At 43.4% G+C, this 15,000-nt stretch overlaps 3 protein-coding genes across 6 annotated transcripts in view; 1 reads left to right on the top strand and 2 right to left on the bottom strand.

Moving 5' to 3' along the window:
• Positions 1 to 6,127, bottom strand: part of LOC128601859 (transportin-2) — a 21,833-nt gene extending 15,706 nt beyond the window's left edge. The window contains exons 1-4 of the mRNA XM_053615261.1: positions 5,988 to 6,127; positions 3,863 to 3,962; positions 3,112 to 3,187; positions 2,859 to 3,008 (exon numbers count right to left, since the gene is read on the bottom strand). Coding sequence (XP_053471236.1) covers positions 2,859 to 3,008; positions 3,112 to 3,187; positions 3,863 to 3,961 — 325 coding nt within the window. The 5' untranslated portion in view covers position 3,962; positions 5,988 to 6,127. The remainder of the gene's footprint in view (positions 1 to 2,858; positions 3,009 to 3,111; positions 3,188 to 3,862; positions 3,963 to 5,987) is intronic.
• On the top strand, positions 4,742 to 8,988 carry dpy30 (dpy-30 histone methyltransferase complex regulatory subunit). Of its 3 annotated transcripts, none has more exons than XM_053615269.1 (5): positions 4,742 to 4,765; positions 7,029 to 7,069; positions 7,180 to 7,227; positions 7,436 to 7,587; positions 8,786 to 8,988. In XM_053615269.1, exons 2-5 carry the CDS (start codon positions 7,052 to 7,054, stop codon positions 8,856 to 8,858), a joined length of 291 nt encoding a protein of 96 aa, XP_053471244.1. In that variant the 5' UTR covers positions 4,742 to 4,765; positions 7,029 to 7,051; the 3' UTR covers positions 8,859 to 8,988. The 3 variants fall into 3 exon arrangements, with proteins under 3 accessions (XP_053471244.1, XP_053471245.1, XP_053471243.1); XM_053615270.1 differs by lacking the exons at positions 4,742 to 4,765; positions 8,786 to 8,988 and adding exons at positions 6,306 to 6,561; positions 8,369 to 8,767; XM_053615268.1 differs by lacking the exon at positions 4,742 to 4,765 and adding an exon at positions 6,444 to 6,561.
• Positions 8,989 to 9,498: 510 nt separating this feature from the next.
• Positions 9,499 to 15,000, bottom strand: part of psen2 (presenilin 2) — a 15,708-nt gene continuing 10,206 nt past the window's right edge. The window contains exons 7-11 of one of the 2 annotated variants that reach the window (XM_053615265.1): positions 14,817 to 14,915; positions 14,355 to 14,408; positions 12,695 to 12,826; positions 12,487 to 12,602; positions 9,499 to 12,390 (exon numbers count right to left, since the gene is read on the bottom strand). In XM_053615265.1, coding sequence (XP_053471240.1) covers positions 12,235 to 12,390; positions 12,487 to 12,602; positions 12,695 to 12,826; positions 14,355 to 14,408; positions 14,817 to 14,915 — 557 coding nt within the window. In that variant the 3' untranslated portion in view covers positions 9,499 to 12,234. The remainder of the gene's footprint in view (positions 12,391 to 12,486; positions 12,603 to 12,694; positions 12,827 to 14,354; positions 14,409 to 14,816; positions 14,916 to 15,000) is intronic. The other variant, XM_053615267.1, reaches the window with a different exon arrangement.

Raw genomic sequence — 15,000 nt, 5'->3', positions numbered from 1 at the left:
ACACACACACACACACACACACAAAATCCTTGGTCAAATTCTCTAAACCTCTCCCCTTAGCAACAGTATCTAGGCACAGGCATTAAGCATTCAGTTCCTTGTGAAGGGGGATGAATAAATATCCTGAAATCTGGTCCACATGCAGGGAATAAACCCTCAGTGCTGCTGGGAAACGATCAGCACCGCCGTGGTGTGATGAAGCCGCGGCGCGCTTCCCTTCCCTCTCTTCTCTCCTCTCTTCTCTTCCCTCTCTCCCCTTCCCTCTCTTCTCTTCCCTCCCCTTCCCTCTCTTCTCTTCTCTCTCTTCTCTTCCCTCTCTTCTCTCCTCTCTTCCCTTCCCTCTCTTCTCTTCCCTCTCTTCTCTCCTCTCTTCTTCCCTCTCTTCCCTTCCCTCTCTTCTCTTCCCTCCCCTTCCCTCTCTTCTCTTCTCTCTCTTCTCTTCCCTCTCTTCCCTTCCCTCTCTTCCCTTCCCTCTCTTCTCTTCCCTCTCTTCTCTTCTTCCCTCTCTTCTCTCCTCTTCTCTTCTCTTCCCTCCCCTTCCCTCTCTTCTCTTCCCTCCCCTCTCTCCTCTCTTCTTCCCTCTCTTCTCTTCTCTTCCCTCTCTTCTCTTCCCTCCCCTCTCTCCTCTCTTCTTCCCTCTCTTCTCTTCCCTCTCTTCTCTTCCCTCTCTTCCCTTCCCTCTCTTCTCTTCCCTCTCTTCTCTTCCCTCCCCTTCCCTCTCTTCCCTTCCCTCTCTTCTCTCCTCTCTTCTTCCCTCTCTTCTCTCCTCTCTTCTTCCCTCTCTTCTCTTCTCTTCCCTCCCCTTCCCTCTCTTCTCTCCTCTTCCCTCCTCTCTTCTCTCCTCTCCTCTTCCCTCTTCTTCCCTCTCTTCTCTTCCCTCTCTTCTCTTCTCTTCCCTCTCTTCTCTTCTCTTCTTCCCTCTCTTCTCTTCCCTCTCTTCCCTCCTCTTCTCTTCTCTCTCTTCCCTTCCCTCCTCTTCTCTTCCCTCTCTTCTCTTCCCTTCCCTCCTCTTCTCTTCCCTCCTCTTCCCTCTCTTCTCTCCTCTACTCTTCTCTTCCCTCTCTTCTCTCCTCTTCCCTCCCCTCTCTCCTCTCTTCTTCCCTCTCTTCTCTTCCCTCTCTTCCCTTCCCTCTCTTCTCTTCCCTCTCTTCTCTTCCCTCCCCTTCCCTCTCTTCCCTTCCCTCTCTTCTCTCCTCTCTTCTTCCCTCTCTTCTCTCCTCTCTTCTTCCCTCTCTTCTCTCCTCTCTTCTTCCCTCTCTTCTCTTCTCTTCCCTCCCCTTCCCTCTCTTCTCTCCTCTTCCCTCTCTTCTCTCCTCTCTTCTCTCCTCTCCTCTTCCCTCTTCTTCCCTCTCTTCTCTTCCCTCTCTTCTCTTCTCTTCCCTCTCTTCTCTTCTCTTCTTCCCTCTCTTCTCTTCCCTCTCTTCCCTCCTCTTCTCTTCTCTCTCTTCCCTTCCCTCCTCTTCCCTTCCCTCCTCTTCTCTTCCCTCCTCTTCCCTCTCTTCTCTCCTCTACTCTTCTCTTCCCTCTCTTCTCTCCTCTTCCCTCTCTTCTCTCCTCTTCCCTCTCTTCTCTCCTCTCTTCTTCCCTCTCTTCTCTTCCCTCCCCTTCCCTCTCTTCTCTCCTCTCTTCTCTCCTCTCCTCTTCCCTCTTCTTCCCTCTCTTCTCTTCCCTCTCTTCTCTTCTCTTCCCTCTCTTCTCTTCTCTTCTTCCCTCTCTTCTCTTCCCTCTCTTCCCTCCTCTTCTCTTCTCTCTCTTCCCTTCCCTCCTCTTCTCTTCCCTCTCTTCTCTCCTCTACTCTTCTCTTCCCTCTCTTCTCTCCTCTTCCCTCTCTTCTCTCCTCTCTTCTCTCCTCTTCTCTTCCCTCTTCTTCCCTCTCTTCTCTTCCCTCTCTTCTCTTCCCTCTCTTCTCTTCTCTTCTTCCCTCTCTTCTCTTCCCTCTCTTCTCTTCTCTTCTTCCCTCTCTTCTCTTCCCTCTCTTCCCTCCTCTTCTCTTCTCTCTCTTCCCTTCCCTCCTCTTCTCTTCCCTCTCTTCTCTTCCCTTCCCTCCTCTTCTCTTCCCTCCTCTTCCCTCTCTTCTCTTCCCTCTCTTCCCTCCTCTTCTCTTCTCTTCTCTCTCTTCCCTTCCCTCCTCTTCTCTTCCCTCTCTTCTCTTCCCATCACTTTCCTTCTCTTCCCCCTTCTCTTCTCTCCTCTTTTCTTCTCTCTTCTTCCCTCCCCTCCTCTTCTCTTCCCATCACTTTCCTTCTCTTCCCTCCTCTTTTCTTCTCTTCTTCCCTCCCCTCCTCTTCTCTTCCCATCACTTTCCTTCTCTTCCCTCCTCTTTTCTTCTCTCCTCTTCCCTCCCCTCCTCTTTCCTTCTCTTCCCCCTTCTTTTCCTTTCTCTTCCCATCACTTTCCTTCTCTTCTCCCTTCTCTTCCTTTCTCTTCTCTTCCCCTTCTCATCTCTTTCCTTCCTTTCTCTTCTCTTCCCTCTTCTCTTCCATTCCTCTTCCTTTTTCTTCTAGTCCCTTCTCTCTTCCATTCTCTTCCCATCTCCCTTCTCTCTCCTTCCTTTCTGTTCTCTCTTCCCCTTCTCTTCCCATCTCTTTCCTTCCTTTCTCTTCTCATCTCTTCCTTTCCCCCCTTCTCTTCCCATCTCTTCTCATCCCTCTTCCCATCTCTTTCCCTCCTTTCTCATCTCTTTCCTTCCTTTCTCATCTCTTTCCTCTTCTCTTCTCTTCCTTTCTCTTCCCACCCTGATGCTGATAATTTTCCTACAGCGTCATTCTCTGGAGTGTCTGATCCTCCACAGCAACGACAAGGAGACGTCATACTGATCATCTGTTTACACATTCACACACACACACACTCTCACACACCGATGGTGGCGCGGATGAGGGGCGACTGGTCTCCGATGTTGTTGAGACACTCCTGCTTGATGAAGTCTGCCACGGCGGGAGGGAAGCTCTGATAGTGAGCCTTCACATTGTTCTTCAGGATCAAACCGCTGAGAGAGCGAGTCGGCTCATCTGCACACACACACACACACACACACACACACACACACACACATCAATCAACACATCATATAAAACTCATCACTTAAAGGGATGAAAGGATCCCGGGACTCACCTTCAGACTTGAGACTCGTGAGGACGAAGATGAGATAATTATTGAAGTCAGGATACTGATTGAGCTGCTCCAGTTTCTGTCACGACTCTAGATAAGGAAATTTTACACAAACAACAACAACCGAAACTACAGCTGTGAAAGGGGGGGGGGGGACCTGTAATGGGAATTTAGTAAAAACTCGTAACTCCAACAAGGAAACACCAAAGAACACACCTCATGACATTCCTCTTCAACACGGCCGCCCACAGCGTGAACGAAACACAGACACAGAGGCGTCCGCAAACCGCAAAATTAAAAGAGTTCCTACTTCCTCAACAACTCGTATGCAGAATAAGCCCCGCCCCCTGACACGAGGACCTCCCATCAAGAATCCCGGAGAAAAGGTGCACAAACACGCTCCATTCTCACCGCGGCCGCTACGCCATCGGCATCGTTTGCGTATCTTACGGACGTCTTCAGGGTTAACTAAAAGCGACCATTGCAGCCAAAACATCTCCGTCCATCGGGTTTCCGAGTCGAGCCTTAAAACGTTTAGCGGTTTCTCTCAAAAAAAAAACACACGTTTCCGCGGTCGTCGTCATGATCCACGGCTCAAACGTCACTCGCTGAAATATTTCCTAATCTATAAAAAAATAATAAAAATACAGAAGACTGGTACTCAATGATCTGAGAGACAGGTTCTCTCTCTCTCTCTCTCACACACACACACATTGCATGAATTTCTTCTTTCTTTCTTTCGTTGAAAGGATACCTCCTGTACCGCTCTCTGCGTGGCCGTGTCTGGAGACTGAGAGTCTTTCAGCAGCAGGAGAACCTGCTGGAGGCTCTGCTCGTCCGGCTGCCACTCCATCCTGCCCTCACACACACACACACACACACGGACACACACACACACACACCCACAGAGACGAGGACGCACATGCACGCACGCAAATAAAACAGAAACACGGAAAACACACACAGAGGACGAATGAGTGCGCTAGACAGAGAACTCTACTCGAAATGATCAGCGATGCAACACACACACACACACACTCTCCAGATAAACCTGTACACACACACACACACACACACACACATTGACAGCTCCAGCTACTGATGCTCCAGACTTAATGGACTGAGTGCAATGGTGTGGTGAAAAGAACTAAATAAATAAATAAATAAAAAAGATAGATAGATAAATAAATAAAAACATATCGCAATGACTCAAATCAGAACCGGTTTCTTGTGACGGGACACGATGGAAGCAGGTGGAAAGGTCAGGACTGTTAATAATGTTTTTTTTTTTGTTGTTTAATTTTATTTAATTAAGGTTAGCTAACCTGTAGGAGATAAACAGAGTGCGAATTAGTACGCCACTATGGAGCTCGTGTCCTAAATCGACCCCCTGGTTCCCTACTCCCTACGAAGTGCGCAGTGCACAAAGAAAACCTCCTGCAGCATTTGGACACCAACCTCCTGCAGTGCATTATGGGATTCTCAGGAGTGCGCTGGGCATTTGTCTATCCACTAGGCTTTTTCCAAACATGCCTTTAAAAGGGTGACCCTCCCTAAGTAGTGCACTGAATAAGTGAACGCTTGTGTGGATAGAAACAGGACCGATGGGATTTGGTTTGTTTGGAGGTTTCACGCGCTGTTTTAACTCTGAAGAAAAGTACGAAAACGTTAAACCTACATCTTATATTTAAAAAAAAATGTATAAAACATACACAAATAGTTGTTTATAAATAATATAAAAAATGTGAGATATAAATAATAATAATAATTTAAAAACAACGAAAAAAAAAGCCTGAGTATCAACGGTTAAAATATGGTACGGTCCACTGTAGGGGTGTTTTAAAGTGCCTTCAAATGCGCTTTTTCTAACCCGGCTACAGAAATGTATTCTGTTGTATCCTTTTTAAATTATTTACTCCATATAAATATTTAATTAAAGTCCAAACTGTTTTGATATTACTTTCTTTGGGGGTTAATGTGTTCATGTTATCCCCCCGACCCCCATTCGCACTCTGTTTATAAAGCTTTTCGGATCATTAATTGACGATTCGCTTTAAATAACAAACGGATTTTTTTTTATATAAATATGTACTGATGATATAGTATTTAAGGCTCAGGTAGAGTTTTAGATTTTTATCCCAAATTCGTCGCATCAACTAGGATGAGTTGGCTCGAATTAGTTAAGCGAGATAATCTTAGCCTACTGATTAAACGTTAGCTCGGGTTGTGTCTCGCGCGAGCATCAACATCCAGCTCTTTATTCCGCTCGTTAATCAAAGCAACGAGCACTTATTCTTTATAACCTGCACAAATGCGTGTTTTATGAAGGATCGGGTTGATGTAAACACGACCTAATTGTGTTTACATCGCCACACGGCTCATGCGAATGTATGCAAATCACGACATTGCCCGGCTTTGAATCTGGCAAGGCCGGAAAAAAAAATGGACGCTTTATTTCCCCCTCCCATCCGTTTTCCGGTAAATCCGAATCCTCTGCGCGGATTGGCTAGCACTTCATGATTGGCGCTCGTTTCGTCCAATCGTCCTCCTGCGTCCCCTCTGGCCGGAGGCGGGTTTTCAGGAAATACGGGTGCGAAATAAAATACGACGCCGACGGGGGCTCCCATATTTGCGCTGTTTAGCTATTGGCTAACCTTGTTAGCTGGATATGAGAACTACGTAGGGGTAATGTGTCAAAAAATCAGCCAATATGCGACGCCAAGTTAGTGACATAACTATAAAACATATAAACGACAAAGACAGAGAAGAAACATTGCATTCGTTGATTGCCTTCAAATCCATCTTGTAGAAGAGAGCTAGCTAGCCGCAGCTAGGTTAGCAAGCTAACATGTTGAAAGTGCCGCCAAAGGCGCTTTTACCTGATGTCGCGGGTTTGTCAACACGCCGATACCTTTTTTTCTTCTTCTTTCGTGTGTGTTGGTTTGATCAGATTACAGTTTAGCTTAATAACGCTGAACTGTGCTTAATCTCCCGTCTTTAATATCTGTTAATCTCGTGAGATTAGTGAGGTTAGTTATTCAATCGCCAGCGCCTCTTTTTTTTTTTTTTTTTTTTTTTTTTACTGCTGCGATTTTTTTTTCAGTATGGTGCATAGGCACCTACACTGTCTACTTTCGGCTTCCGTAAACGACGTGACGCTATTTCCGTGTATCCAATCAGCGATACACGTCCTACTTAACGCGGAAACATAAAGTTGGCAAGGGTTCTCGGCCATGTCTAGAAGGTGACCTTAGTGTCTCGTCAACTCTCGCGAGAGGTCCGAGAGTTGCCGTTGAAACCAACGCGTCGCTCCGGTTGCTCTCGCAAATCACGCGAGATTACACTGTTGCGGTAACCCGCAGGGCCGACGCTACGCAAAGTACGTAAATTCTCGCGTTTGATTCGGCGCGTAGGAAATAGTTGCGTAGAAACTAACAACAAACATGGCAGACGGTGGGTCTTAAGTATCTCTTATTCGGGGTTTCTACACAAAAGAAAACTGTAGTTCTTTTGGAGTCGGTGATGAATATTGTTTATGCCCAAGTTATTTAAATATTTGGCTAAAAATGGCTAGCTAGCTTGCTAACGTCCAAGTTAGCTAGGTAGCTATCAGTGCTAACTTAGCCCATTGAATCCCGCCATACAGCGGTAGCTAGTTAGCATTTGCTGAAAATCAGACCAGTCAAATTAGACTATTTATTAATTTGTTTTTTTTTGTTTTTTTTTTTTACAGTGTGAGCATGTTGTACATAATACTATTATCAAGCTAATGTTTATTTTGTTAATACACATTTCAAAGTACTCGATTTTTTTGGGAATGTTGTGAATAAAAATCCAGGCCTGTTTATTTATTTAAAGTCAGCTAAATACAATCTGAAGGATTATGAAGGTTTTTTTTTTTGTCTTTTGCATGTATCCAGATCACACAGATGCGGATCAGAGCATGGAAGGACACACTCCTGTGAGCTATTCTAACGCTACTATAAGAAATGAACGAGAGCTTGGTGGGTGCCAAAACTTTCTTCCACACACTCACCCCATCACTTCTGACCGGCATCGTTTCTGTTTCAGGTCGCAGAAAATCCCCACGCAGAGTACGGGCTTACGGAAAACATTCAGGTATCAGACACGAGGAGAACCGCTATAACGCCCAAGTTCCATCCTGAAGTGTTTCATTCCTCTTATACCACAGCAATCTGACATGCTGTAGTTTTTATCTGTTTATAGTTACGTTGAGAACTCGACAGCGATGTGGTATGAGTAATGCCAACTGTGTACAGTTTGGATCTCATGATGGCGTGCCTTGTGTGTGTGTGTGTGTGTACAGAGAATAGTGGAGAGCGAGAAGGCCAACCCTGATAAAGTACCCAAACAGAAGGTGGATCTCCAGACGCTACAGACTCTCCCCACGCGAGCGTATCTGGATCAGACAGTGGTGCCCATTCTGCTCCAGGGCCTCTCTGTGCTCGCCAAGGAACGGTGCGTTTCACAGGCAGTGTTCTCAGTTGTTTGTTTTTTTTTTTCCCTTCAAGTCACCAGATGACATCTTAGATTATTTTGCACGTTCACTCAAGTTGCCCGAAGAAGCTTACAGAATAGGACAGGCACTCCCCCCGGGATTTCGGGACAGCTCGGCAGATTTTGTGTCATCGGGTAGGCGTGGCCTATTTTCTTCGTAGGTCAACGATCGTACAGAAGAAAAGCCATTTGCTGCAGTTAGTCGTCTGTCCGTGATCACACATGTTTCGTGTTTGAAAAAATAACGTTCGATTACGAAATGCTCGTTTCGCTTAAATAAGTTCGCTCAAAGTCTTTACATCAGATCTGTCATGTGTCCGATCATGCAAAAAAAAAAAAGAGGCATCATTCCTTCTTGCCACATTGTAAAGAACAAACTCGTCAGAATTATCCACGGTTTCATACTCGACTTTATTTACACACAGAGCAAAGTAGGCGGTTTGAAGAACCAGTTAATTCAGGATTTACATGATTTATTTAAACGTCGGAAAGACTAGTTCCCGGCGCACCCGTTTTGTCCTCCGTCATACGTCGCCGATCCCGTGAACGTCCGCACAGAAACCCCTGGTATTCCACGCAGGTTCGGTGACCTGCGATTTTGTTCGGAAGGAAGCGTCTTCGCGACACCTTCAGAAACGGCCGTTTTACAGCGTGGTACCGAGACCCCTGGAGTTTAACGCACGCCTATAGAGTAGAGTTTTATTAGGATAGAAAATAACAGGTTCTGACTTCTTTCTTATAGAACGAAGGCGTCTTCGTTCACGGCGCCGCAAACCAACTAAGCGTGTATTTATCAAAGTCGAACATTTCTATCAAGAACGCAGAGAAAACGAAGCTGATGGTGGCGAGGAGTCGGGAAATACCGTCGTCTACAGGAACAGGTGATTGGTCATTTAAAACCGTCTTGAACTGTGATTGGTCGGTCGTCCGGGACAGCCGTGAACCTGCTCTCTCGACTCATATAACCAGCAGCTGTGCATTTAGGAACTTTCAGGTTGTGCGAATAATAGAGGGGGACACGGAACGCTACATTGATATGAGGAATATTCCGGAACTGTGTGGTTTACAATAAACATTTACACGTTAAGTGTAATCATCACGACCCTTTTTTTTTTTTTTTTTTTTTTTTTTTGTCCCTCTTCTGTTTTTCTTTCCACAGGCCTCCAAATCCCATCGAGTTTTTAGCGGCGTTCCTCCTGAAGAACAAGTCGCAGTTCGAGGACCGGAGTTAAGCTGAAGGATCGACGAAGCTGCTGATGGAAACGCAACCACGTCATTCGCTCAAATGTCTGCAGTCCGCGTTAATTGTTTCTTCTTTTTTTTTTTTTTGGGATTAAAAAAAATGTTAAAGCAGAAACACGACACCAAGCTTTGTTTGTCAGTTTAATCGTTTATTGTCCAGTTTATTGGGTCGTTTACACTTTATTCTCACGCAACACCGGTTCCACACGACAAACAAAAGCCTGGCGAGGAAACCTCCAGGTTAATATGTAAACATACAAAATAATAATAATAATAATAATAATAATAAAGTTTTACACAGGAATCTAGAAAACGTGTGAATATGTTCCTCTTCGGTATATAAAGACGCTCAGCGTAGACAAAAACACGAGTCTCGAAGCGCCGCCTTCATCGTTTTAAGTCACGCGGATCGTGCGTACTCGTTTATCCTTCTTTATGTAAATCACTTCAGGCAGTAAGAAACTGCAGAAAAAAAGAAAAGCTTAACATTTAACAGAAATAATGAAAGAAAAAGAAAAACCCAGACAAGCTGGTCAGAACTTCAACGCGATCAAATATACTTCATCGGTTTGAGGAAGCTGCTAGAACCCGGGTTCCCGAGGAACCGCGTTTCCCAGGTAAATAAATGGAGAATGATGATGTGGAAAAGTCACGGCAGTGACTACAGTTACACGCTGAAGTAGTTTAGAACACCGGCTCTCGCACGGTTTGTCAGGTGTCCCTTTAACCGCAAAATAAAAATCACACGTCACGTGACGTCATCACGACAAAAGACAGCCTCTTCGATTCACGTGCGTCAGACACGAGTACGGTTAAAAGGTCTCGTTTATGAACGATCACTGCAAAACGATTTGGCCCGATTGCGATTTCGCCGATACGTGTAGTTTTCCAGAAAACAAAAAAAAAGCACAAGTCGCGTCGCAAAATTTTGGAGGGGAAAAAAAAAAAGCGCCTTTTTTGTCCGCAACGATCACAAAGACCTCGACGAAGTCCTGTACGTCATCGAGATGTTTCTGAATAACACTTTTCTAGACCCGTAGAACCTTTCTATTCCTGATCTCACGTGAGGTCCGAGTTGACGTTGGTGCTTGGACCCCTAAATATCCGAACTTTGACGGCGTGGGTTGTGATTTTCAACGCTCCGAACAACAGCAAAATATTTCGAGAACCGCTGGTTTATGTTAAAAACACGCTTGTTTTTAAACACGTTATCGTTTCTACGGTAACGCCGTCCACGTAAAAAAAATAAATAAAAAAAAACCCCATCAATGTGGTGATGTTTTCTGTTATTTAGCGCTTGTGGGAGGAGTCTCCAGTATCAGCGCTTTGTGTAACAGTCAGCTTTACGTTACAAAACTTCACGTTTTACGACATGGTCCGGACGGACGGACGGAGTTATGAGTCACGTGACAAGCTGCGGGGTTTTTTTTTCCGGTGAGGGAGAGCGACTGTTTATAGCTGCTATAACGTAAGCGAGAACTTGTTCCGTTGGGTGTAACTGTAAATGGACAAAAAGCGCCTTTAATGAATCCTTCATCACAGCTGATCATTTTCCAATAACAGCATGCCACAAAGTGTACAGGATAAGGAATAACTCCGCCCTAAATCGGATCGTTTGGGATTTGTCGTGACGTTAAATTTCCTGTCGGAACGAGACACCTCGGGGTTTTCTCGCCTAGCCACGGCGACCGAGAGCGCCGCTTTCAACCTGGCATAAATAAACGTACACGGAAATAAAGCGTAAGAGTTGACGTGCGACACGGAGCTCGAGCTCGTACACCGAGTGTCGCGGCTTTTCACTTTTCCTTCGAACAGAACGTAGCGCTCGAGAGATTATCCGTCTCGTTCAGCGTGCTGTCACGTCGTAGTAACTGCTGAACGCTAACGAGAGAAAAAAATTTTTAAAAAATCAGGGATTTCTTCCCGGTTTTATCGGAAAGAAATCGAGGTCGTAACCCGTTAAAACATAAACGTCAACAGGACAGTCCACGTCACATCCTTCAAAAAATAAAATGGAGTCGATTAGCCGAGACACGTCCGGCGCCTGAAGTTCTGAGGTACGAGGCTACTAACGTAGCTAACGAGCGATGGGAGCTTAGCATCGTAAAAGTACTGAGATATTACACGATTTCTGAATCGAGGTGTTAATCACGTGGTGAAGCTCAACACGGAATAATAATTCTACTAGAGGTTATGGGTTCATCGATTTAATAGTAGATCCAGGGCTGGGCGATATATACGGATATAATCATATCGATATCGTGATAGATGATTACGCGGTACACTTTTCGGAGATATCGTTGGTATGGTGTTGATTTGTTTTAAAAACGATTTTAATTATTACAAATTAAACGGTACTGAATGGATTTTACGGGAATTTTATTATAAAAATTTTTTAAAAAATCTTTGTCTTTGAAGACATTAAAGAAAAGTATCGTCCAACTCAGTTTACCGTTTTATTTCGGGGGCTTTGTTTTCGTTTATTTTTCTACTGTTTCGCGGACAGTTTGTGAGCTAAACGAGACGCATCGAGTGTCGCAGAAATGTCCGTATCAAGTACCGTGATACGATTTTTTTTTTTTTCTGGTCATATCGCCCAGTCCAGTGTAGAACGTAGTTCTTATTAACTAAAAGAGTACTCCTACCAAACCTGTATAAATAAATAAATAAAATAACAACGCTTAATGTGAAAACCGTGTTGTTGTTGTTTTGTTTTTTTCTGATTAGCGTTTAATCCGGTGCTAATCAGTTCTAAATGGCTGCGTGATGCTAAACACGCCGTTTGTTTTCTTGGCCACGTTAGCCTCGTAGCTCCGTTACTAAAGAAACCGACGTCCACAACGTTTGCGCTAAAGTGGAAATCGTGTACGGTTGACTTGTCCTTCAATTCTTTCAGAGTTTTGCTGCTAAGATGTGGCACTATGATAATAGCATGGGTTTTTACTTCACATAAAAAAAATTTTAAAAAACATCAAGCTTAAGAAACTGGTGGCTTTTTTTTTTTTTTGGTGGAGATTGATATAAACCTCCGATGAGCATCTGGGAAGGGAAGCCAAAGAAAGAAAGCTCTGAGCTGAACCGCTTTCGCATCTGATCTAGGGTCAGTTCTCATATGCAGTTATCAATACGAATACATACGCTGAGATCTGATCCCAGATCAGGGCTTTTATTCTAGAAATCGTGGCAGGGTTACAGACGCCACGTCGGCCGCGTCTTCACGAGCGACGGCGATCGCCAGCTCGTCCTGCCTCCAGCGTTCTCACGTACGAGGGGAAATTAAAGGCTTTGTAGTTGTTCTCACATTGGCGGGCGCTGGTTGTATCGTTATGGCTTGGCGGTGGCGGCGGCGGCGGCGAGTCTCCGGGATCAGATGTAGTACTGATGAGCTGCCAGGCTGTCCATGAACGGCTGCACCAGGTTGTCAGTGGAGAAGTAGAAGACGAGGCCGAACGTGATGGAGATGGGCAGAGCCGGGAGAGCTTTCTTAAAGATGGCCAGCAGCAGGAGTGTCAGGCACAGACCCTACAGAGAGAGACGTGCGGCGAGATCAGGGACGGGCGGAGCAACCACACGCGCTCGCCACGACGTGTGTGTGCGTGTGTGTGAGGTGTTACTCACGATAAGGATGGCTACGAAGCAGGCGAGCGTGGTGTTCCAGTCTCCACCTGTGGCTGCTGCTTTCCCCACCAGAACGCTGTAGAAGATGAAGTCTCCTAATCCTAGCTTCACGCCCCCTACACACACACACACACACATTTAAGACTGTCGTATGTTATTTCTGTTGTAATGTAGATCCCTAAAAAAAATAATAAATAAACAAACTTACTGTCTTCCTCCAGGTCCTCCTCTACAGAGTGGCTCCTGCTCTGCCCATGCAACGCCTGACTCTCAGGCTCCGCCCCTTCCCTCTCCAAAACCCCGGCCTCGTTATGAAGCACTTCCTCATCTGAGGAACATACTGAACACATTAAATACAGAACTGAAATACGATGTGGTTGTGATTCTGGCGTGCGAGCTCGAGCCTTAGTCAGGAATCACATCAGACAACATAACAAATGCTAAAACGTAGCATGCGACATGTTCATCATTTCTGCTGTTAGGAGATGATCGCCATGGAGTCCTGACGCTTTCTTCCCCTTCTTATCTTAATATCCCCTTATTTCAATTTATATCTTATAAAAGGAAATAATTCCTTGTTTCAGCGTGGCATCATTTCAACCGATTCAACTTCTTATTTCAACTTATTAATTTGTTATTTCAGCGTGGCACGTTGTATTTCAGCTTAATATCTCGCTATTTCACTCATTACTTCCACCTCGTAACTCCTTATTTTGACTTAACTCGTTATTACAACGTGGCGCGTTGTAATAAATATTATTAATATAGATTATCTCAGCATTTCAACTTAATATCTCATTGTTTTAACTTAATACCTCAGTTTTAACTCAATATCTCATTGTTTTAACTTAATACCTCAGTTTTAACTTAATATCTCATTGTTTTAACTTAATACCTCAGTTTTAACTTAATATCTCATTGTTTTAACTTAATACCTCAGTTTTAACTTAATATCTCATTGTTTTAACTTAATACCTCAGTTTTAACTTAATATCTCATTGTTTTAACTTAATATCTCATTGTTTTAACTTAATACCTCAGTTTTAACTTAATACCTCAGTTTTAACTTAATATCTCATTGTTTTAACTTAATACCTCAGTTTTAACTTAATATCTCATTGTTTTAACTTAATACCTCAGTTTTAACTTAATACCTCAGTTTTAACTTAATACCTCAGTTTTAACTTAATATCTCATTGTTTTAACTTAATACCTCAGTTTTAACTTAATACCTCAGTTTTAACTTAATACCTCATTGTTTTAACTTAATATCTCATTGTTTTAACTTAATATCTCAGTTTTAACTTAATACCTCATTGTTTTAACTTAATATCTCATTGTTTTAACTTAATACCTCAGTTTTAACTTAATACCTCAGTTTTAACTTAATACCTCATTGTTTTAACTTAATATCTCATTGTTTTAACTTAATATCTCAGTTTTAACTTAATACCTCATTGTTTTAACTTAATATCTCATTGTTTTAACTTAATATCTCAGTTTTAACTTAATACCTCAGTTTTAACTTAATACCTCATTGTTTTAACTTAATATCTCATTGTTTTAACTTAATATCTCATTGTTTTAACTTAATATCTCAGTTTTAACTTAATATCTCATTGTTTTAACTTCATATCTCAGTTTTAACTTAATATCTTGTTATTTTAACTCAATATCTCATTTAAACATTATTTTAACTTAATATCTCATTGTTTTAACTTAATATCAATATCAAGTAATGAGATAGCACGTTGAAACAACAACAACAACAAAGCACTTCAAAATTTCCTCCACAGTTTGCAGTTGGTGTCCTCGGGACCCTTTCAGCCAATCCCTGCCTGGTTATTCGTGTTGTAGCACACACTTACCTGCATTAGCAGCTTGAGACGGATTGGCCATTCCCACCATCCACACCATAGCAGCTGAGAAAAGAAGAGATTTATTTATTTATTTATTTGTTTATTTATTTATTACACATTTTGTAAATTTCGCAGTCATGTGATTAACCGGTGCTTCTGTAGAGAACATGATGTTTTCAAAGCTTTGGTTCATTAAGTGTTGTAAGAGGAGAAAGCTGCGGCAGCGTGCTGTTTTTGGCGTCCGAGTCAGACTTCTCACATGGTTGGAGCTGAAATACATCACTCACACATGCCGAGAAACTAGAAGTAGCTGGCGTATGAAACTCCCTTCATAATCCTCCGATTACGTAACAGTTTGGTATTTGAATGTTGAAATCTGGTCTGGTTTCTAAAAACAGTCCCTGGTCTCTGCTCTCAAAACCGGGCTGTCAGTTAATACAGCATTAAACCGAACTGAACGTGTCGACTCACAGGAGTAGATGAGAGCGGGGAAGATGGGCTCGTTCCTCTCCTGCGCCGTCTCCACCAGCATCCTCAGAGGACCTTTGGGGCTCAGTACAGCTACCAGATCTGCAGCAAATATAATATTTAGATATATATACATATATATATAAAAATCAAAAACATTTTGAAAATCATTTTTACAAATCATCAT

Source organism: Ictalurus furcatus, chromosome 26 (assembly GCF_023375685.1).
Source record: "Ictalurus furcatus strain D&B chromosome 26, Billie_1.0, whole genome shotgun sequence".
Lineage (NCBI taxonomy): Eukaryota > Metazoa > Chordata > Actinopteri > Siluriformes > Ictaluridae > Ictalurus > Ictalurus furcatus.
Note: the sequence above shows the minus strand (reverse complement) of the source record. Positions and strands in the feature narration are given on the sequence as shown.